Source organism: Tigriopus californicus, chromosome 6, assembly GCF_007210705.1.
Source record: "Tigriopus californicus strain San Diego chromosome 6, Tcal_SD_v2.1, whole genome shotgun sequence".
Taxonomy (NCBI): domain Eukaryota; kingdom Metazoa; phylum Arthropoda; class Copepoda; order Harpacticoida; family Harpacticidae; genus Tigriopus; species Tigriopus californicus.
In genome coordinates this window covers 11518785-11542203 of record NC_081445.1, presented here as the reverse complement: position 1 = coordinate 11542203, position 23419 = coordinate 11518785, and the positions used below count along the sequence as shown (strand labels likewise).

At 38.0% G+C, this 23419-nt stretch overlaps 2 protein-coding genes across 2 annotated transcripts; both read right to left on the bottom strand.

Annotated features, from left to right (window-relative positions):
* Positions 1-2191: 2191 nt before the first annotated feature.
* LOC131881832 (uncharacterized) lies at positions 2192-3838 on the bottom strand. The gene is made up of 2 exons (XM_059228803.1): positions 3668-3838; positions 2192-3160 (listed from the first exon to the last, which is right to left on the bottom strand). The coding sequence occupies exon 2, from the start codon at positions 3129-3131 to the stop codon at positions 2400-2402; it is 732 nt and encodes a 243-aa protein (XP_059084786.1). The 5' UTR covers positions 3132-3160; positions 3668-3838; the 3' UTR covers positions 2192-2399.
* A 17162-nt stretch (positions 3839-21000) lies between these two features.
* On the bottom strand, positions 21001-21804 carry LOC131882013 (cuticle protein 8-like). Its single transcript, XM_059229030.1, has 2 exons — positions 21650-21804; positions 21001-21566 (listed from the first exon to the last, which is right to left on the bottom strand). Exons 1-2 carry the CDS (start codon positions 21653-21655, stop codon positions 21099-21101), a joined length of 474 nt encoding a protein of 157 aa, XP_059085013.1. The 5' UTR covers positions 21656-21804; the 3' UTR covers positions 21001-21098.
* Positions 21805-23419: the final 1615 nt, after the last annotated feature.

Sequence of the window (23419 nt, the reverse complement as noted above, 5' to 3'; positions counted from 1 at the left end):
TCATTCATGCTAGCTACTTGAAAGCAATAAACACCTGTCATTAAAAAAATGTGGTGCAGTTTTTGATTGGAGCAAACGTATTATCCAAAAGCTTTGAATAGTAACCAAAACAAATGCACAACTAGTTATTCACATCGAAATGACATTTGAATCCGTAAGGCATACAATTTCAATTACTATCAAGTCATTTTGACTAAAAATAGATTCGCCTAGATCAAGGCAACCCTGTTCATGACCGATTGTTGTGGCAAAACTTGAGAGACAATTCTTGGTCAGTGTCTTGCATCAATGCAAAATCCCCTTCCCAGCATGTCTAGGATAAAGCCAAATATGAGCCCAAAAATATGCTAGGGGAATTCAGGAGATATATCCATAGTTATGTAATGAAATTCGAATTTTCGGCCTGCTCTAGGTCAGTTAAATAAGCTTTTGACAACATAACTTTGAAACGAACCACTTTACAAGGAAATCATATAAAATGACCTGTCTTTTATTGAAGGGATCTACGTTATTTATTTTATTACTGTTATTCGAAAAGTGGCTCCGATTTGTAATGACCAAGAGCAGGACGATTTTGGGGGAAGCTCGTTTACAGTCCACATTTCTAGAAGTTCGTTGCTTAAGTCAGACATGAAAGCGAATGAGGGATGAACTTGGAGGTTTAGGGATTTGCATTCTTTTCTTACCGCCGGCAGTTAAAAAAAGCGAAATGGGCCGTTTGGCTGGGTTACGGCTGCTCGGACAAGTTTGGGCCGAAACGAGTTTATTACATTTTTTAGCAATGTCATGGTCTCTAACATGGTTGTTATGATTTAGAATCAATACAGTGACACCAAGGCATTCATGCCGTTCAAAATATTCTTACTTGCTTAGTCGGCAAATTTCTGTGTTTCACGTACCATCATCTCGTTAAATCGACGGAGCATTTTGCTGGGTTGAGCAGAGCTTTGCCAACTCAGACAGTACGAGAGGAGAATCAGTTCCGTTGATTTTAATGACTTGATACTTGAAATGCAGAGATTGATCTTGCTATTCTAAATCATGATAACCGTGATGGAGACCATGGTATTGCTAATAAATGTAATAATCTCGTTTCGGCTCACACTTGCCCGAGCGGCCGCAACCAGGCCAACCGGCCCATTTGTTTTTTTTTTTACTGCCAGCGGGAAACCCAAATTCGTTGGTAGACCAAATATCATACAATTATTGAAAGGTAATAAATAGACAATTTTAATAGCACTGGGGATTATATTCCTTGTAGTGGTTAGAATAGCCCGAGAAAAAGCAAAGAGAAAAAAAGATCATTAAACCTCCAAATTTATTCCTCATTGAAAACATATGCAAGTATTATAAAATGGTGTTGAATGCGACAAAAGATTGTTTTGTCATTTTCTGCCAGCTTCTTTGCATGATATTCTGCCACTTCCGGCCTCTTCTTTCATAATTTCTCATCCTGGCTACAAAACGCACTGATTCCATGACTGATGTCCCTCTCCTTTCTCAAGATACCTCTAGTCATCTGCCTCATGGAGCTCAGCAAGAAGTTGGCTGAGCCTGGTGTATGGTTTTAAAATAAAACCATTTTCCCCCGCTTGGTCCTTTGCACCCATTGTGATTCGCACCAAAAGTTGCATTTGGAAAGGTTTTGTGCATGTTTTTTGCATTTTTGGCAACTTTTAACGCATTTCTATTTGCTTAATTGGCCACATCTATTTGCACCTTTTGCACATCCATAGACGTCAGTCATGATGTCACCTAAAGTGACAAAAGCATAGGTTTAGTGAAAACTTAGTCTGCATTCCGTTGATGTTCTTCCCTAAAATCCTTTATGACCGCTAAATGTTATTGGCAAACTCCGAAAAGCGATTATTTTCTCCAATTGAAATTATGTAATCAGATTATCAGTTGAGTAGGAAACATATCAAAGTAAAAAAAGTATTAAAAACTTGGAAATCAATTTTACAAAAAAATGAGGAATCGGTCGAAATATGAAAATGTTTATGTGAGAAATCTGCGATCGGTTCCATTTACGTGAAAAAGTTCTCTCCATAAATTGTTTCTTCTTATTTAAAAGCTCGAAGAAAACTGAAAACTGAGTAATTGAGCTGGCCGTCCAAAATGTCATTTTCCTAACAACCACCGTTCATTGGTCAGCTTTCTCTCGTTAAATGCTTTAAGTTCAAAAAGTGGCTGTTCTTTAAAAACCAAGATTTATTCTAACAATATGGCATTAAAACACGTTACAGTTGAAATTAGCGTGGTGCCTCAAATAAAGTATTTTATCAACGTTACCTGACCATCTAACTTTCAGAACTAATCTGATAAAAAAATGAATGGTGAAGTGTAAAATTTGTCACCCATTTGGAAGGAATATACATATAAAATTCATGTTCATGGGTTCAAACCTCAAAGTTCAAGGCCATTTGGCAAGGTTGGGATGATTTGGACCGAGCAAAATTGAGTAACTTTTCATAGACCTTCACCGAGTAATCCTCAAACTTGTCCAACTCTTCAGCTTCCAAGATGATCTGAGCAGTGCATCGCTCTTTCAACTCACGTCGGATGTTCTCCAGCAGCTTTTGGTAGATGAAAAAGATGATTACCCTCCATTTGAGATCTTCTTCCAAGCTCAAACTAATCCTGTTCCTGTTCTTCATCGTTGGAGTCACATCTTGAATGATTCCGAAGATCCGGAATTGAACCAAAATGGTCTTGGACAAATACTCCGAGACTCCTCCAGCCCAACCAATAAAGAGATCTTGGAAATGGAATTTCTCGTCTTGGCTCTTGGGAGCAAATCTCAGACTTTGGGACAGAAATCCATGCTCTTCACTCTGAGCAATGGTTTCATGATCCCGGATATATTTGTCCTGATAGAAGGACTTTAGGGTGTATCTGCCCTGACAGAGGCAATCATTGAGATTGATTAACCGGACATAGATCCTCACCATGCTCTCCGGGCAAAGTCTGGAACAATAAACGTGAAGCTTCCATTTGGTGAGGGTGCCAATTGGTGATGGAACTTCAAATTCGTCTGAATCCAGAGAGATGTCTTCGGATTCGAATTGAATGCCGAGGTTCTTCAAGGTCCATTTGTGAGTGAATTCGGAATAAGGGAAGCGATGGGCCATGGTCAGTATCAGGATAATGTGTTCAAGGTCTGAAACAAGCAACGCACATTATGTTGTGACAAACAATTTCAGATGTTGTTATCACTCAACCTCGATTGTAAGGGAGAGGTCTTTGAAAATTGCGGGAGACAGACAGCTCTCGGACAAGAGGTGAAAGAACGAGTTAAAGGACCCACTTTCTGCTGTACGGCCAAGGCGCAGCTCTCGGACAAGAGGTGAAAGAACGAGTTAAAGGACCCACTTTCATTTCATCCCAACAAAGGAATCATTGGGGTATGCCGAGTTAAGGGTTTTATTCATTCATTGACAAGTACCTGCCATTGTATCTTAGGCTGAAGCTGAGCTTGTACATTTTTTCCTCCAAAATACCTGCTCTTGTATTATGGCTTAGTGCGAAAGAAAATCAAACGTTTATAAGCACACCCTGTTCCGAGGCAAATGTGTCAGTTTACTGCAATAGATCTGGTGTCACGACGTCCTGATGTATGCCTTGTTCTTGTCGGAAGAACCCCGTGTATGTAGTGTAATGTAAGTACATGTCGTGTATTGTTCTCTAGTGTCTCGCCATGAAACCGGGACCTCTTCAAATGTGATTAAAGGTCATTGTCGGTGAACTAGATTTGCACCTCCAACAGATCAAATTTAGATGCGTCTTCTCAGATGAACCGTAAACGTAAACGTAGTAAGCTTCATCTCTTCCTTGCATCCAAAACTCAGCCGCTTCCTGTGTCTTCGGATCAGATTCCAAAATAAGATGAACTATTGAACGCAGCGGCACTGACTTTCAAATTGAAGTCACAAGCAAACAATAGAACTGAAGTCGAGTGAATTCACATCCTTTTTTGGGTGGATTGAATGTTTGACGTTTCTGAATCAATTGAGCTTTTCAGCGCGATAAACAGCGCCCTCTGTATAGATCCACACAAACAAACAACCGTAAACAAGGCAAAACATAGTGAGGACTTTGGCATTTAAACTTTTATTTTGTTTTTGAAAAGCCGGAAACCAAGCTTATGAGATATGATGGATAATCTCAAGATTTCCCAAGGTTTATGTGAGGTGGTACAATTCCAAAAAGGAGTAATAGTAATTTAAGTTTTTGGGTGAGTTTTGATTACAATATGTACAATTGTGTCTCAAAACCTAGTTGAGAGCCAGTCATGAATGTGAATGTTCAATCACTATACTCGATCATGCCGTTACTTTTTCTGAAAAGTAACGCGTTACCAGTGGCGTTAAATTGGCGCGTCCTGAGGGTAGGTTTTGCAAAAGTATTGTTGTTAAAACACTTTGTTTTCTCCTCTAGAATCCGGTCTCTAGTTATTAACAAAAAAAGTTTGAAGAGAAAAAACCTCGGAGACTTTTCTTATAAGGTAAAGTTTCTCACGCAAAAAACACTTTTACGTGACAAAAAATCCCATTAAATGCAAAAATAACAACTTTCGGTCGAGGGCCCTATTGCTCTTCAAAATGGAGGTCTTATATTTTGCCACAATTGATTTGGTCCTAGTCGCTTTGACGGCTCTTCAATGCATCTCAATAACGATGAATGAGTTCGGATCTCCATGAAGTGAGAAAGAAATCACAACAACCAAAATCAAGGATATCCTTGTATCAGTCCTTCAAAGACGTATTAAACGAAATGAATCCATTCGACACTTTTCTTTCATCTTGTCTTGTCAAGTAGCTTATTTGTACATCTATACTTCCGTGCTTTTTGAAAACTCTGAATTTGATGACTTCAAAAATATTGATCCGGGAGGAGATCTAAACGATCGCACTAATTGGCACCACAACTTTAGAGTGCCGAATCGGGATGTGACTAAATCCATACTCATTATTTTTACTTGTGCACTCTGCTCAGATTGTGCCTCAATAAGCCGTTAGGTGTAACGAGAAGGCCCGATTTTTATCGCTCATCTACAGTGCGTGGACAATAATGCGCAAGACTTCCTCATATGCTAATACAATTTCCAACGCGCCTCACATTAAAGCCAAACAGACAGGGAGACAGTGGTGCATCAACCTACAACTAACGAATTATTATCATCATCCACCAACCACTTGCCTTTCAAATGTCAGCCTGATTCGAGAACTCGCCGTGCTGACATTTTCAAATGCAAATGCGTTGGAGCGCTTCAAAGTACAAGACGAAACGGGCCTCCAATGAAAAATCTGGCAAGTGGAATTCTTGGTCAAAACAGGGAAGCGTTATGTTTGGGCCTGTTATGGATGATGCACTTTCAAGCTAGAGCTCTCAAGAGAGAAACGCCTCGATTTAAGGATGTACATAGAGGTGTTAAGTTGGCGGAATTCATTTTGGTACGCCCTCATATCAAGTGTTTTCACGCTTTTTCCATATGACTTCAGGGTCCGCCAAAATTTTGATTCTAGCTCTCTTATCATTGCTATGATATGCTTGCAATTGATGCCAGTGGAGGTGGAGATAATGAAAAAAAGTTCATTTCACTGAAGAAACCTAAGGTGAGAAAAGAGTCCATGTGGTGTCGCAAACTCAATCCTGTAAAACTGAAATTTCAAAGATATCAACGCAAAAAAGCTAAATATCTTAAGGTCATTTAGAATCACATTTATTTTGGGTTGGTCTTGTGGCAGATCAATGACACTTTCAGAGACAGGGGTGCAAAGTAAGGATTAGTTTTTTGCCAATTTGAAAATCTATAATATGTTTGAATGTGATGCAGTCTCTTCTTATCCAATAACAATCAAAATCAAATGACTGAATGAGCTTGAGGCCTCAAAAGCGGAATCGGATTTTTGGCTGACCCGGTACATGCTGGCAAAATATGATTTGTTCCGCATATCTTCTTGTCCTGCCATATTTTGTCAGCATGAGCCCACAACATATTGAATTGCCATGCTTTTGCATCAATGTTGCCTTCTAAAGGCAAATAATCTCACGTTTGCTCTTGTTTTCGTACCTTTATGTGCCTTTATGTACAATACTTTGCTTTGACCAGAGAGGCAAATGAAGAATGATTTGACAGTCAACAGATGCACATGTGTTATACTTTCTCTTCTCATTTGTGGTTTCTCACATTCGATATTTGGTAATGATAAGGCGCACAAAACTACTTTAAAAAACTACTGCTCACTCTTTAAGGTGCTGATGACGTACAAGATCAGACAAACTGAATTAGTGCGCCTTTAAAATGAATTTTGACGTATGTCTCCTCAGATCTTTATTTCTTGCCAAAGCTTGAACCATTGGAATCTAGCGGCGTTAATGGGAGGGTCATCAAATTAGATTTGCACTTCCCACAAACAAGTCGATATAAACACCTCGTAATAAAACTGCTGCCACTTGCAAAACATTTATGACTCGGCTTTTTGTCGCATTGAAGAGGGTTAATTAAAAAATGATCCCATTATTTGAGAAACATTCGATTTTGGTTCAAGCTCTTTTATCATAGATTGAAGTGGCTTCATTTCAAATTTCCACATTCCAATCAAGAAGCAAGAGCAAGGAAAGAAATGTTCCCTAATTGCTTTACTATTTTCATATTATCATTAAGCTCGTTTGAACTCAGTGAACGGATTTGAAAGTTTTATCTCTCTGTTCAAAATGTATAATAAATTCAGAAAGGTGTAAAAGAGAAGTATAGAAAGGATTCATGGGATCGACTATTTTTGTTCTTTTAGTTTCTGCGAATGGTAATAAATTGATCATAATTTGTGTAACCACACCATCTTTGCTCTCAAGAAGGAAACACTAATAAAACCCACGCATGAGAACAACTTAATCAATTACTCACTTGAAACCACGACTTTCGTCACCTCGCATGCGGAAGACTCGATAGAACTATTGGGCAAAGATCGATCTTTTAAATAAATATCCTAAAGGCTTTGACAGACGGGAGCAGTTCTTTTTCACAAATGCAGGAATCAAAGTTTGGATCTACAATCAATACTTAGACAATTTTTTTCAAATTTTTAACAATTAGTATTTACCAGCACTAAATTCAAAGTCAAGTTTTTTTCCCCATTTTTCAGGAAGAAGTTACTTTTATGCCAAATTAGTCTTGAAAAATTCAAGAGCTTGAAGTATTTAACCATGCATTGAAAAAATGCCCTCTCACAATTACATCTTCTTTTCCAGTGTACAAGTCTTCCCTCTTTCTATTGCATGGAAACCAAAATGGACGTAGATCCAAAAGTTGGCAGATATGGGAGACCTAACTGAACTTGAGAGGATACGTGCATACTTAACCCGCACATCGTTCTCGAAGACTTGAAGACTCACGACTGGACTTGAAGGATTAGGCCATGATCTGCAATTTTGACGCGGCTCGTGAACCACTGTCTACCAATTATTACGCGGTTGTCAGGCATATTGCCTGAGAGCGTTCAATCCTTTTATCCACATATTCGTTTAAGATAACTTGACGCCTTATTTGTTTACATTGGCGCTTTAAATAGATGAAGAAATTGCATGCTTTGACTGTGAAGATGTTGTGAGCTTTCAAATACAAATAAACACAGATTGGCCAATAATTATTGTACTACATCTTAGTAATTGGTTAAAAAAAATGTCACCTATTAAAAGAGGTGTTGTTCAGAAGCTATTTTCTAAAGAGGGAAACTTTTATGAAAGCCGGCTTTTTGAGTTCGTTTTCTATCTACTCCCAACATCGTTCAGGAAAGCGTCGTTGTTGGAATTATTTTGGAATAATTTTCCAGTTATCCAGGGCAACATTCAGTTAACTCCATGACTTTTCTCATGCCTTTTCAGATGTTTTGTTTTCGGGCACGATTGACTGGCTTTGGAATTTGAGTGAAGAGATATCTCACACATAAGTAGGTTGGTGGTACATGCTGTTTAACTGTCGCATCAGCCACAGCATGAGTAGCAAATTCTGGTCATTTCAATTCAAGTATGACCAATTGAGATAAGAATTGGTTCTCCCATGAATGGACTGGACAACAATGGTCGGTTTTCCAGCCAATCACCTGGGCCGAAATTGCATCCATCCATCCATGGTGTGTGTCTCCTCATCATTACCACCACTGAGTTAATGCTCACTGGAAGTAATGTAAAGGAACCTCTTGATCCTTCTTTGCATCTGAATAAACAAAGTCTTTCAATGGTTGACCAGAATCGATCACAAGTAGCAACCAACTGAGGGAAGCTAACTAACGACTCCATTAAAGGTGAATGTACTTGAGAGATGAATAAGGTAGACGCTTCCTGAAATGATTAGCCCGGCAAAGTCGGCAAAGAATGTATGAATTCCCTGAACTTTTCCGCCGATTACGAGGCTCATTTTTCTTGGCACTCTTAGGCCTAGTTCTCAAGAGCGATTAGTAGGCCTGACTCTATCCGTGCTACCAAAATTGACTGGACGAAGTAACCACTTTGAAAGGCAAGCCGATGAGGTACGAAGGAATTCAAGAAACCGTGATTCTTTATTGCAGTGTTAAAGACCCTCAAGCAAAAGGGGACAAAATTCAGCTTGATAAAACACATTTTTTCATTTTATAGCCAAAGCGTTCTGAGGTGCGATTTCAAATTTGTGATTGTTCTGTATTTCAAGAATGCTGAAAAATAATCTAGAGCTCTTTGAATAGAAGCGATTCAATCGAATATTTAGAAAAGATTTCATGATTAAAATAGTCATGTCACTTTTTAAATGTTCGATGGAGTAGTTGTCAGATCAGGTCAGAGGTAATAAAATTAAAGATGAGGGAATAGCCCAAGCAATTAATTCATTTAGAACCTTTTCGAATCGGAACCAGAAATTCGTGCTAACCATAGTGTTCAGGGTTTTCTAGCATACCCATCAAAATGAGGAAGTGGGCAAAACCTCTTAGTGACACCCACATTCTTAGGATACAGGCATCAATTAACAAAAAAACCTCTTGCTACTTCAAGTATTTTTCCCTTATTGTTAACATCGATGTATTTGAAGAGGCAAAAGGTCAACCATCGGGAAAATGTCGTCCCTTGATTGCTCCTATCTTGATTGTACATCTTCCTGTTAGTAAATGGATATCAAGGATAAACAGAAAAATACGCTATTAATGGAATCTACAATTGACATTCTGTCATGCTCAAGTTGGTCCCATTCTTCCGATCGCTCCAATAGGTCACGAAACGATCCTGAATAGAACTGACCCGTGGCGAGTCTACTGAAGGAACCTGTCTAGTCACGGCCATGATTCATCACAATGTGACTAAGTGCAGGAATTGAGCATCCGATAGGAACCAATGGAGCGAGCATTGCACCCTGCAGAACTCCCTCAAAATGTGTCTTGATGTCGAGCGCAGAGGGGTGTCCGGGTTTCAGGCATGAGAATGAAAAGGTCATACAGAAACATGAGCAATAATAACAATTACAATCATAACGATGTCGACTTTGGTCTAAAAACGGTTTCATTTGTTGCTGTGGAATCGTGTCAAGCAGGAAATTGGGAATAAAAGTGGATTATGTGTCCCTGACGATCAAACCACGCCTTCTCTGATTGTTTGTGAGCTTGTGCTGATCTGCTCAGTTAATTCGATAACTGACCTTTACATCTGGCTCATTTGGCCTAATATTGTGCTTGATTATAAGAGGGCATGTTTGGCGAGTATTCCTTTCCTCCTTGAAAGTTTTGTGGAGGTAGACCAATCAAATTTGAGGCTTGAGTATTTTTTTAGAGGATAGCCGACAAAAAATTGATGAAATTGATTTGAAAAACCCTGGATTAGTGCAATTTAAGCATTGGGTTCATATTTCCAGATTGGTTTTAATCTTATGATGACGAGTTTCAATAATATTTACTTGATACGCAATGAGTATTGCTAAATCGTAATTTGAATATGCTTGACTTGTGCAAATGACTGACAATGGCTTTCAAAAGAAATTATGCTTTGTTTTATTCACAAATTCAAGAAAGACACGGTTTTCACCACCTTGATAGAAATAGTTTTATTGAGACAAAAATTAGACATCAACTTTGACTTGCAGCTACACTGATTCGGTTTGCAAAAATAATTTTCATTATTGACAATTCTTCTGATATCATAATTCTTCATCTTCCGCTCTACCACTAAAATATTAAATGTTTGTTATAAAATTTCTTCCCGAACATTTGCCAAACACACATATTTTTAGTCTCAATTTCAATAACAAAGCTACGTCTCATTTTGAGCCCAATCCATTTTTAGAACATCAATTTGGCCCGTTGCTTTTCTGATATCGATCATTGAGTTGAAACTCCGTAGGTTTACTTAGTATGGATTTACGGGGGAGACTGGATGATTTATTCTAAGGCCCACCACGTGTCTGAGAATGAGACAGACCTATCCCGTCCATTTGGAATATGTAAGTCACCGAATAATTGAATTCATCTTTTGAGCATGAAACTGCTTTTGGGATGACGACAATGACGGCGGAGGTGGATGCTGACATTTCCCAAGGTGTTGTTCATGGACTCCAGGGTGCTTCTTATTTCATTAAAACCATCCAGATTTTATCAGCCGGGTGGAAAACCGTATTAGTGGGCCAATCTTCTCCCACAGATTTAACCGAGCTCCAGGAGGGCAATTTTGTTGTTGATGGCAACGACTTCAGCAATAAGCGTACGCACAAGCACACATCTTTGTTTTTGATCTCACGTCATTCCCGAACAGATGCTATGTGATGTGTTCTACGTACTATGGTGAGGTAGGGTACAGTATGTGGCTCTGGAGATCATTAGTTCAATGATAAAGTGTTGTCCGAGCAGAGGATCTGTGTGCGGTGATGAGCTCTCAATTGATTATTGAAATGCCTTGATCAGATAATAATGTTTTGGCACTCTGAGATCCATCAGCAGAATCCTCGGGGATCACATCAGTCCAGGGCAATCAAATTGACGTGTGTTTTGAGAACACAAACTAGCTATTTCTACAGGGCTCATAAAATATGAACACCTAGAGGTGAACCATTTGCCAGGCATCAATATAACTTCTTGGGTTTGGGTTTCACTGGGGTTAGTAATCACTGCAAGGAATCTATCCAAATGAAAGATTGTAAATTGTCTATTTGTTTTTGTTAATGATTAAAGATTACATGATGTTTAGTCTGCCAACGATTTTGAGTTGGATGATGAGGCTAACTTTAAATTGGTTTAAAAGATGTTACCCGATCCACAAAATCTAAATAAGTCTCTTTGAATTTTAGGGAGAAATACATTACACCAAGAATATTTTTTGCATCTGTCTAGAAGTATGCTTGTCATAGTGCACGGACTTCTAGAAATATGGACTGCGAACGAACTTCCCCCCAAGCTCTTGGTCATAGCAGCTCTGAACCGCTTTTCGTATTAAAGTAAGAAATTTAAAATGTTAGATATAGTCAATTAAAGATAGGTCATTTTTGTATTTCTTAAATGTAAATAAGATCCTTTTTCAAAGTTATGTTGTCAAAAGCTTATGTAGCTGACCAAGAGCAGGCCGAAAAATTCAAAATCTATGTATTGTTTACTACATAACTTTAACCATATCTCCTGAGTTCGCTAAACATAGTTTTGGGCTCAAATTTGGCCAAGCCCATCTATTCAACAAGATCTTGTGGTCGTATCAAGTGCTTAATTGGAATAAGATGAACGGTTTAGGAGATACAAAATTTTGGCTTCCGTTCGCAGTCCACATCTCTAGAAGTCCGCGGAAGTAGTGGACCGTGGCTCGCAGAGTTAAATGTGGTTTGATTTGAGCGCAAAGTGATTTCCAATGCCGATCTGTTTCCTTGGGAAACAACAACAAACGTTGGCTTTGGGAGGCTACAGGTTTGTTCCATGTGTAAATGCCATTTCGGCCCCTTTTTCAAATACGATTTTTATACGTAAAGTAGATGTCAAAGTGACTTCCAAGCTAAATTGGTAAAAAATACAAAATTGAAAAAATGCGATGATTTTATAAAACGGGCGGAACAATCATATCTGTGAGAGCTATTAGGTATTTCTAAAGAAAAGAAAGCTCAGCATCTTTTTACAAAGGTTAAGTATTTCCATTTCATCAATGATGCAGTCATAAAAACAGAGGTATTTGTTAAGATTATGATTTAGAATTGTAACAACGATCTGATGAACGTAACATCAGATAAAGTATAAATATTAAAAGTGACCACTTTCACAAGAATTCTGCTTCAGTATCAAAACACCAGCTTCATGTCCTTTGAATTTTCAAAATCGTCATCTCATTTAAAAGTTGATCTTTAATTGAGATAGATATTGAGTTCTTGGGAGGGCGGAAGGGGAAATCAATGTTAAAATTCAGTTCAAACTATGCACATTTTGCTAATTCTTTTTGTCATCCAGTTTTAATGCCCATACTGTTAATGACTAATAATCTAAAGAAAAGTAATATTTTTTGTGAATGATAACTTGATTTTGTCCTGAGAGTATGAAAAGTATTTTGTTGTGTTTTATTCTAAAAAATACCCAAAAGACAAAAAATGAACATTTTACTATAAAACTATGACAGGGGAATGAGTTTTAAGAATAGTTAAAAATGTTTTCCAAAAACTCAAGACAGGAGAACTCTCTTTTGGTCCAATTTTAAACACATTATATGCACTTGAAAAAAAAAACATTCCGCTCTCCAATAATGTACTTTAAAAGAGCTAGGACTTCGTTACCTATATTCTCAAACCAACACAATTAACTCATTGGAGTTGTATTGTTCAAGTCCAATCTTGGAACTTGCTTGCAAATAGCAATAAAATATGCACAATTTTGATGTTTATTAATTGCACTCATATCTATTCCACCAGTCTCTTTAGCATACACCAATACAATCCTTGTACTCAAATGGGGAGTAAACGGTGAATGTGTACGTAGGTGTGTATGTATTGTGTATACAGTACATCGGTCCGTACTATTTGTCACTCGTCTTTGAATGGCAAGTCGTGAACAGATCATTACGACAAAACCGAAGTGATTAAGGCGAAAAATCGAGCCATTGTCTTTGTCGTTCATTCACGTCTAAACCTACAGCCCAATTAACCACGAGCCTGGAGAATAAATGCCTTGTTTTCCAAGACAAAAACACAGTAACTGTTGATGGGTACCACATTTGTACGCAAACGCCTATCATTTGTCCTCTCCGTGATCATTTCTAGATATCAAGCAGATTATACTTGCTTTTTTGATCTTAAACATTTTGAGTCCTGCTACTTATTGAAGACCCAGGATTGAGTCAAATAAACGGTCGATAAATATGGTCTATGATGTTGCAAACAAGTATGAGTTGAAGTATTACAAACATCCGTTACAGCACTTTTCTTCACTTATGTAGGAATTTCACGTACTTAGGGGATACAATTTTGATCGACATTTTAGTTTACGTTATCGTAAATCTTTTTCTGCAAAAATTAAGTTATTTCCAAAATGGATTCTTTGGAGGCTCCACAGTCATGTCACGGCATATTGGATATAAGTCGAGTCTTTCCCAATCCCGATCTGAACTACTCTAGTTCGGCTACTTTGGCATATGAGGTAAAATCAAGTGCGATGTCACGATTCAAGAGAGTTTAATGAAAAAAATCCACCCTGTTTATTGGGACATTGAAGCTGGAAAGGAACATGACATCACCATCAAATTTTGAGGGGTCAGTCGTACTTTTGAGGCTTAATAGACTACATCTTTAAGTCATTCATCCTTGAACGGAACTGTACATCTAACATTGCATTTCTATAAACTGCGACAAGCTCATCACCAACATACCAAAAAAATGCATTAAAGCTTAAAAAAAAAGCTGTTTTTGAACTCATTGCTCTTGATTTCAGGTTTCTACACGTTTTTCGAAACCGATGGAAAGTTTTTTTCGTCTAATATCATGAGTTGTATTTTGGGTTTTTATTACCTTCATTGTTTTGAAAAGTAGCCAAGTGACCTTTCAAAAAGTGGCGATAAGTCATCAGTCAGCTGCCACTTCAAGGATCAAGTTTCAATTTTGAAGATGCAGACTCTTGATGGAAACAGCGGCCATCCTTGGGTTGGGCCAGGCTTTACAATAAGTTATTGAACAACCTTTTAGCGTGACTAGTGGGACGACCTGATAGAATCTGGACAATGTGCTAAATTGCCAATGTAGGATGAGTAAAGTTGTAAGTAAAAACATGCACAATGGTGTACTTGCACGTTTTGGCATCGTCAATTCAGGTAAGCAACAATGTTTGATTACTTCACATCACATTTTTGAGAGGTCACTTGTAGTTTTGTTAGTACTTTCGAGTATTTTCCTCGATTTTGGAGAAACTGGCCGGATTCGAGTCCGGACTCTGAAAAAAAAAATTCTTCATTTTTTCTTAGAATTTCGCAAGACGAGTCTTTTTGATGAAACTGACTCTAGTAAAAGACTCGAGACTCTGCCGGACTCAGCGAGTCCGCAAAAAGTCCGACTTTTGCTGGACTCGCCCCAGCACTACAAGTTAGTAACAGTTATTTATAACCAAAACGAAATATTTTATACCATATAATCAGGGCTTGAAGTAACAAGTTTTTGAGTAACGCTACTGGTAGCGCGTTACTTTTCTGAAAAAATAACGGTAACGGAACGGTTTTTTTTGCCTGCCCATTACCGCTACTTTCGTCTTTACTTAACGAGCGATTATTTTTTAAATTTCCTCTCAAATGCAATTACTTACTTGCCACTGATGGGATCAAATAGATAAATGCAGGAGTCGTTTGTTTCACGTCATATATACTAAACGTCAAATAAGATCGCATAAGCTTTTTTTCGCCGTTTTAGGTCCTGTTTTCCTTCAAAAATAACGGGCAAGGACAGCTGGGCTAACGCGGACGGTTACATACAGGTTGCTTGCCAACTTGACAATCCACGCTACTAGATAAAACAACAATTATAGCTTTCATTGGCCGGAACATTCTGTCATAAAAAACGTTGAATGATCAGTAACCCAAGTTCTCAAGTGCATTTGCGACCATTGTGTTCAATAATCAGTGTTGAAGGACCATGTCCAGGTCGCAATTGCTACTCAAGCCTGACAGATCCAATCCTGGAGCTCCAACTGTTTGCACTATATTTTGTATTGTGTTTTGGAGAGTAGAACCACAATAATTTGCCAACACCAAAGTGAAAAGATAGGTAAAAGGACATCAAAGTGCGAATTAAGTTATTCCTTTGAAATTGTGCCAATCATAATAAACCCATGTGAATATGAAATTGTGCTTGCCTATCTTTTGCCCTAACAACGCCTTGTTACTGGAAATAGAAACCTTCAATAAAGACATTGGTCTAAACTTTGTAATGTCATGATAAAAGGTTGCAATAATGTAATTGTAGTTGACTACAGGGTTGACAATCACGTTCTTTGGTTATGAATGAATGTTCTCACAATTCAGTTTTAAAGTTAAAGCGTATTTGAGATCTAAACCAACATGTACAAATGGTAAATTTATATTGTTTAATAATAAAACAGTTTTCATTTTTGTACATGATTGTCACAGAAAAAATTGAAAGACAGCTCAATGAAATCCTGCCAGTAAGAGTAAATAATGTGCTTTTCTCCAGAAAAATGTTCATTTTTGTAACAAATAGCTGGAATAATTACATTTTTAGGCATTGAATTGTCGTATCAGACAGTCACTTTAAATATTACTCATTGTTAACTTTTAGCATAGAACGTTTAAAGCCAGTTATATGTATGCTAGTTAAGAACTTCAAGCACCCAGAGTTGAGCAAAAGTCGGCCTTCCTCTGTTATGCAAAAAAGGGAGATTGTCGTCCAGGGGTAGCGTCCCTGTAACGGGTAACGATGACGGTAACGGTTTTTCTAAAAAGTAACACTAACTGTAACGCATTACTTTTTTGCGTTAACGGATCAAGCCCTGCACTTGATATATCTATTCTACTTACTAACAAACATTAAAGAATTTTTCCACCAAGAAGAACATATTTTGGCGATTTTAATTTTTAATTTTTGTGAATAGTGAATCCCTGTTATGGTTAAACTTTTTTGGAAGAAGGAAAATTTTCACTACAACGGGCTTTTACTTTAACGGGCTGACACTTTTTAAGGTTGAAAAAGGTGCTCAGGTGTTGAAATTAGATTGGATATTATCAAGCTACTTTGTTTTATCTAACGGCATTATACATTTTTGTTCTGTCCTTTTTTCACATTCGAAATCTCAAATCGTGTAGTCTCAAACAAGTGAAAGTAGTTCTCACGCTTGATTATCTTATTGGTACACCTCGAAAAATAGGTGAAGCCTGAAAAATACTTTTGTCACTTTTTTTGCCACTTTCCACTTTCTCAGCTCTTTTTTGACCATTTTTCAGTATTTGTCACATTTTCCGACCTTTTTTGCCCATTAATTGTCATTTGGGTCCTTACCCATTGGCTTCTTCACTTGTTCCTTGTTTGGAACCATTTCATATACTTCTATGCAGTATGATCAGAGGATTGGTTAAATCCTCAGTCAGCACCTTTCAGCAAAAGTTTTTGGTTTGGTTGGATCTTCCCTGGCTTCACTAACCGCTGCAAGGAATGTAATCCCCAGTGTAATTGAAATGAAAGATTATGATTTGTCTAATTGTTGACACTTAAACGCTAAACAATATTTAGTCTACAAATGAATTGAATACATCAAATGCAACTCCCTTCTTTCGATTTGGGAAATTATGCAAAGACAGGGAGCATGTGGTTGAACTGTACATCTGCCATCATGGGTTTGATTCGAACAAAAAGTATTTTGAAAACAAAGGCACCCTTAGCACCAAAACAGTACGCTCCAGAAGAGAGTCAAATATTTACCATGGCATTTGAATCAACTGAAAACGTGTCCTAATGTCGAAAATTGCAAGGTTTTTTTTTCAAATTTCTTGTTAATTCAATGGATAGTCTGGAAAAAACAGTGGGATGCCTAAACTTTGTAACCGATAAAAAGACAGCTAAGAGGCTAAAAAGGGCTAGAAACGATCTTTTTGCATTATTGCAACTTCTTTTTTGGCTTATTTACACCTTTTTCGCATATTTCTCAACTATAAAACACAATTTTTTCGACCAAAAAGGCAACTTGTTTTCGAGGTCTTCTCATCAGAGTTCCCAATTTTACAAAACATCATTTTTCAAGTTCTTTGGAGTCGTCCAAGCATTGTGAAGAACTGTAAAGAAAGACTTTTTAAATCTCTTTTCCACTTATGGGTATTTGACAAACAAATCCTCAGAATCCTCTCAAATCTGAGATTTTTGTCCAAATCTAACTTAAAGGAGGCTACTGGATTGACACCTACGTTCATACTCCCTACGATTATTTGAGGGGGGTAAATTGAACATATGTAATGATTGATCCCGAGAAAGAAGAAAGATGGACTTCATTGTTCGAACTAGTCTGGATTCTCGAGGGCTTGAAGGTGCTCTCAAAACGCACATTTAGCTTTTACGGTCAACAGAATTGACTCTAAATCTTGGGTTGGGACAAAGCTCATGGATACTTTTTAAGACGTACAGTATCAGATACCTTTCGTACCTTCTCTGAACACTGTACAGCCCCAAATTTTTTAGTCTCTCCCAATACGAGAGCTCTCTCAATCCTGTGATGTTCCTAGTGAAACATCTTTGGACTTGTTGGACCTTTTGCAAACCTGCTGAACTTATTGGAGCCCAAATGGGCCAGGCATATTCAAGATGTGGCCGAACAATCGACTTGTACAGATTTAGCATCGTGATGCTGTCTCTGGACTTAAACGTGCGATATATCCAAGCACATGTTTGAAAAGCTTTACCAACTTTCAACTGGATATGTCCATCAAACTTTCCATTATTGTGGAGGACTCCATCTAAATCTTTCATGGACGAGACTTGCTGAATATCGTCTCGTTTATCATTTTGGGTGGGACATTTATTGGATAAGCCATTGGGTAAAGGTCATTGAGAGGAAATTTCAATCCGTTTAAGGCCATATTATTTTCAAGGACCCAAGAGTAGATCCGATTTGTAGATCCGTTGTAAGGCTATTTGAATCTTGGCCATACTTATCACAAACTAACTTTGAGTCATCACCATGGAAAGAGATACTGACGGTACTACTACTACTATACTACGCTTCTGAAGTAGAGCAATGAAGATGATGAAAAGGAGAGGACCCAAAATGGAGCCCTCAGGGACACCCTATTTGACATCATGGATGTCCCCAATTGATCCCTTAACCTTAACCAATTGCTTCCTACCATAAATGAAACGTCGTAAGCAATTGAGAACCTTGCCTTGGATCCCTATATCATGGAGCCTGCAAACTAAGAGCTTATGATCTACTTTGTCAAAGACAATCAGTTGAGGAAGCGTGCTCATGCTCACTAGACTCATGGACTTCAAGAAATTGAATAAGTTTGAACTTTGGAAACACCTGGGGAATTTTCGAAGTGAGAGAAATGGGCCTGTTGGTAGTGGGGAGCGGCTTATCCTTCCCTTTAAAGAGTCAAACAACAAGAGCTACCTTCAGAGAAGAGGGGAACTTGCCCTGGTCCAAGATGCAACGCATCAAGTACGAGAAAACAGGAGCAAGAACCTGTGAGCATCTCATCAGAAACTGAGATGTCACACCATCAGAGCCAAGAGAAATAGAAAGCCTCAAGTTTCTGATGGCCTCTAAAGCATCTTGACCTGCGACAACAAGATCAATTAGTAGCTCAACTTGACTAGCCTGGCCAATCTGAACAGATTCATCTCTAGAGCAATGAGCTAGAGATGAACTTATTGGAGTCGAAAACATCTTTGAGAACTGATATTCAACCATGTTAGGCATAAACTATGCATTGCCAATTGCCTTCTCATGGACTTCAAAAGGTTTTCCAGGGTGTTTCGTTTTCCTCTTAGAGTCTGCATAAGAGTTAAATGCCTTCGGATTCGACCTTACCTCCTCGACCACTCCGCTCTCTTTTTTTCAATTCTTCATTTTCAATGGAGACCTTCATTCTTTTTGATTGTTGTTCTTGAAAAATTAGAAGATATTGGATACAGTGTTATCACTTATTAGTATGCTAAACGAAAATCTTGTAGATAAATATAGCTTTCATTGGTAGAAAATATGCATTCAAATCACGTGAATTTGCACATGCAAAGCGAAAGCGAAATGTCACTGAAGTGCCTTTTTGCAAATTTCACCTGTATTTGCACCTTTTTGGCGAAGTTGGTGTTCCTTTAAGTCGAAGAAAGCATCAAAATAAAACCAAAAAAAACAGAAGGTTTGACATCAAGTCATGCTAACATAAAAAAGTGATATTTCGTTTTGCGGATTTTTCACTTACTATGTTGTGACAGCTTCAAGAAAAGTAATTTTTGAAAAAAAATGCCATTATTTTTGAATGGTGCTGCGTTATGCCAACAATGGTGTACTGGGTGGCTGTGAATCGGCTGCAATTTCTTAGTTATCAGAAAACATCGAGTTTGTCCCATCTGTCGTCAAAATATGGTCCTCATCATACAGAAAACTTTATTACTCCAGCTCTCTTTTAATCAAAAGGGCTGAATACATTCGTAAAAGAAAGATATATGCATGAAAAGTTCGCGTGACCCCGGATGACCCGATGATATTTCTCCCATCCCCGAAAAGGGAGTTGGTGTGATTGTATGCTCATATCTCCTATTCTAGTCACCCTTATATAAACTCATTCTACTCAATAAATGTTTAGTCATCTCACAAAGCTCCCATGAGAGCATAACAATTTTTTTAATTGTCTGGATATCTGTATAAGGGGGCATCTTTGAGCAAAAACTGGTGAAAACAGTGCCATTAACAAAATGTTGGGGAAAATAAGGGAGAAGACCTGGTGCGGTGATTAACGCTCTTTCTAACGCAAGAGAGGTCCCCAGTTCCAACCAAACTGATTTGAACACAACAATGCTTATCGGATCTTAGAAAGATACAACTATAGGGAAGATTAATGAATAGCTTCGCTGGCTGGGTGGGGCTCATCCCTCAGACCCCGGCACCCAAGTACAAAATGTCTGGCGAACGTGCTTAGAAAGCACTGTAGTGCCTCAACTACTCTGGGTTAACAAAAATCTGAGGCCTAGTGGATCGTAAACGAATTTCAGTTCCGCTTTATTTAGTGGAAACAATAGAATTCAAATGTCTGTTGAACAGCAATGGATTTTCAAATCTGAAGAGAAGTGATTATGAAAAACTGAAAAAACCGACATAATCAGCTAGTCAAATTGTTCAAAATCAGAGCCAAATTTGTGAGCAAAAAAAATGTAAGGAAGAAGGGTAAATTGGACAAACGTAGAAAAAGAGATGGAATGACAAGAATTGGCAGCAAAAATGAATTTGTATGTGGACAGAACACTGAAATTGTTTTTATTGGCAACTCCACAAAAATTGTTATCTCTCCTATGAAACATCATAACAAAATGATGTTGTCACCAACCTTTGAGACATGCATTCAAAAAAAATGAATAAGTGGGGGTCAGAAAATAAGATATATTTCCATCTATGTTTACGTATAGATATATCTTTGTACATGATTATCGATTTTCGCTCATCACTGTTTTTGGCATTAACTTTGAGCAGAAAACAAGCTTTGACTCATTTTTCAATCAAAGAGCTTCTCAATTTTCAGTAAAGAATGTGTTGTAATAGTTCCAGATTTTGTGTCAAATTTTCTAAAGCACTGCCTTCGTGACGCATTACCTTTATTCCTTATCGTTGCAGGAGGATCCTGATGGTTTTGTTTTAGGACCCCTTTCAAATTGCAAATAATAAAAAATCCATAGCAAACGTATTTACTTTTCAATCCAAATATCAACATCTTTTTAAGGGCAAATGTTAACTAAACTTGTGTTGTTTGATGTTCATATCTACCATTGAACTCATGCTAAAAACCAAATGATTCAAACACCTATGATCAAAGCTGTTTCCTGATTGCAGTCAATTTTGTAATGAAGACTGTTTTATTTGCTCGTCAGTGTCAAATAATAGTTGATAAATAGTATAAAACAAGTTTTTGACGAAAAACACATTTCAACCATTATAAGGAGCAGGATGATAAGGAGCGGGATGATAAGGGGCGGGATGATAAGAGGCGGGTGCAGGATGGTAAGGAGTAGGCTCAGGATGGTAAGGAGCAGGAACAGGATGATAAGGAGCAGGGTGGTAAGGAGCAGGAGCAGGATGGTAGGGGGCGGGCTTAGCATAACCATCGTACTTGACATCAGCCACATAACCAGTGTAGTCATCGGCGGTGTAGGTCACAGTTTGGGTGCGACCATCGGGAAGAAGGACACTGTATTCGCCTTTGGTGCCATAACCATCGCTATTCTCACTAGCTTGGAAATTGGTGCCACTGTAATCGTCATGAACAGCATACCCATAGTTGTAGTAAGCAGGTCCATCATGGTATGAGGGGGCAGGGTGGTATGGAGCAGGATGGTAAGGATCAGCAGGAGCGGCCACAGTCACAGCCAAAAGGGCAGAGAGAGCAAAAAAGGTCTATAGAAAGGAACAAGAGGTTTATGGTAATTGGAAACAGTATTGAGGAAAAAGCTTGTTAGTCACAAAAAGAGGCAGTCTACCTTCATTTTGAGGTTGTTATCTGAATCTCAAGCAAGAGGGGATTGATGATTCTTCATGAACACACGACGTCTTTTATACGAGGAGTACTTTGGCAATTCTTCGTCCATGAGAGAAGGATGAAGCCTCTCTTCGCGCGCCCAATCATCCTTTTCATCCCTATGGGACAAAGTCATGGCATACCGCTTGTGAGACAATACAAATTCTTTTCGTGTTCTTAGTTTCTTTCGCATTGACCTTCATAGGTACCAAAGTTGTATTGACCAAATTACACATGGTTTTGTACGTCTGTGCCACAACACTATGGAAAGAGATTTCTCCTGTTCTGATGGCATTTCTTTGATCATTTATTAATTTCTACCCCTTTAAAGATCTTGAAGTGTTCACTTTTAATTTCAAACTGTGGCCATAGATTACTATTTAAAAGGGGAATATAAATCTTAAAGTATCTCACTTTCGCTTCAAAAAATACTTTGTTGCAATGAAACAACTAATTAAAGCACAAATATATAAAATCCGATTTGTTACGATAACAAAAACCATTGGCTCTGGGAATATGCCGGTGGGTACTTCATCTCTGGAGATCTTGTAACGTGTTTCTTACCTAGGGGACCTTCAGTTGGTTCACCCCGTTTGGCATTAGATCACAAGATCATGTTTCTTGGGCCCATATTTGGGCTCAAAATCATGTATAGGGTATTCAGGAGATGAGGTAAAATAATGAAGCATTCACTGTATTTTCTGCTTGCTCTGGGTCAGTGAAACTTTTGATAACACAACTTTGAAACGAGTCACTGTACAAGAAAATTGTATAAAAATGTCTTGCCTTCAATTGATGAGATCTAGGTATCTCATTTTATTATCTTATTTTCAAGATTGGCTCAGAGTTGCCCCGACCACGAGCCGGCCGATTGAATGGACCCGTTTCTCGAAAACATTTCTAGAATGGGCCAACAAATAAAGCCGTCAGATTTAATTAAAAAGGCAACCACAAAATGAAAGTAAACCATAGAAAGATTATTAACACACCTCGTTGTAAACAGCAACATGCCTTTTCATCTTAAATATAATTATTATACATAATTTCATACTTTTTTGCTGTCGTATTCATTGACATTGATAATCCAAAAGGAAAAATATTCAAGGGAGAAACATGCTGGTTAGAATAACTATTTTGTTGGCAGTGGACAAAGCCTTCCCATACTTATTGAGATATCCATTCTTTTTAACTACTTTATTGCTCGTGCCATTTTGACATTTTGCTTTTGATATATCAACCATATATCATAATGTTCAAAGAACAGATTTTTGGTCGTTTATGTAATGTATGGCAATGACATGACCTAGAGTAGAAAAAAGCTATTTCAAAGAAAACGCCATGCACGAAAAAGTATGAACCGCTTTATAGTTTGACTTTGAATTCCTGGATAGGTCTGGTTTTCCTATTGGAAACGCCAGTGGGACACTTGCTTGACGAAGAGCATTTCAAAGTAAGGTCAAACTTAACCTTACAAATTTAAAGGATGAGCCGCGGAAATATCAACATAACGTTTACTGTGTCTATATCTAAAAACAATTTTATAGCAACTATTTATAACTCCCGGCTTGAAAGTTTTGAGTTGTGTTTGAATAGCAGCTTAGATGGAATTCAAGATTAGCGTGTAGAGCACGTGGATTATTAGGTATTCAATCAGATTACAGACGCATGGTCAGAACGAGCTGAAATTTGCCTCCACAAATCAAATGTTAGGGTTTGCATCTTATTCCATATC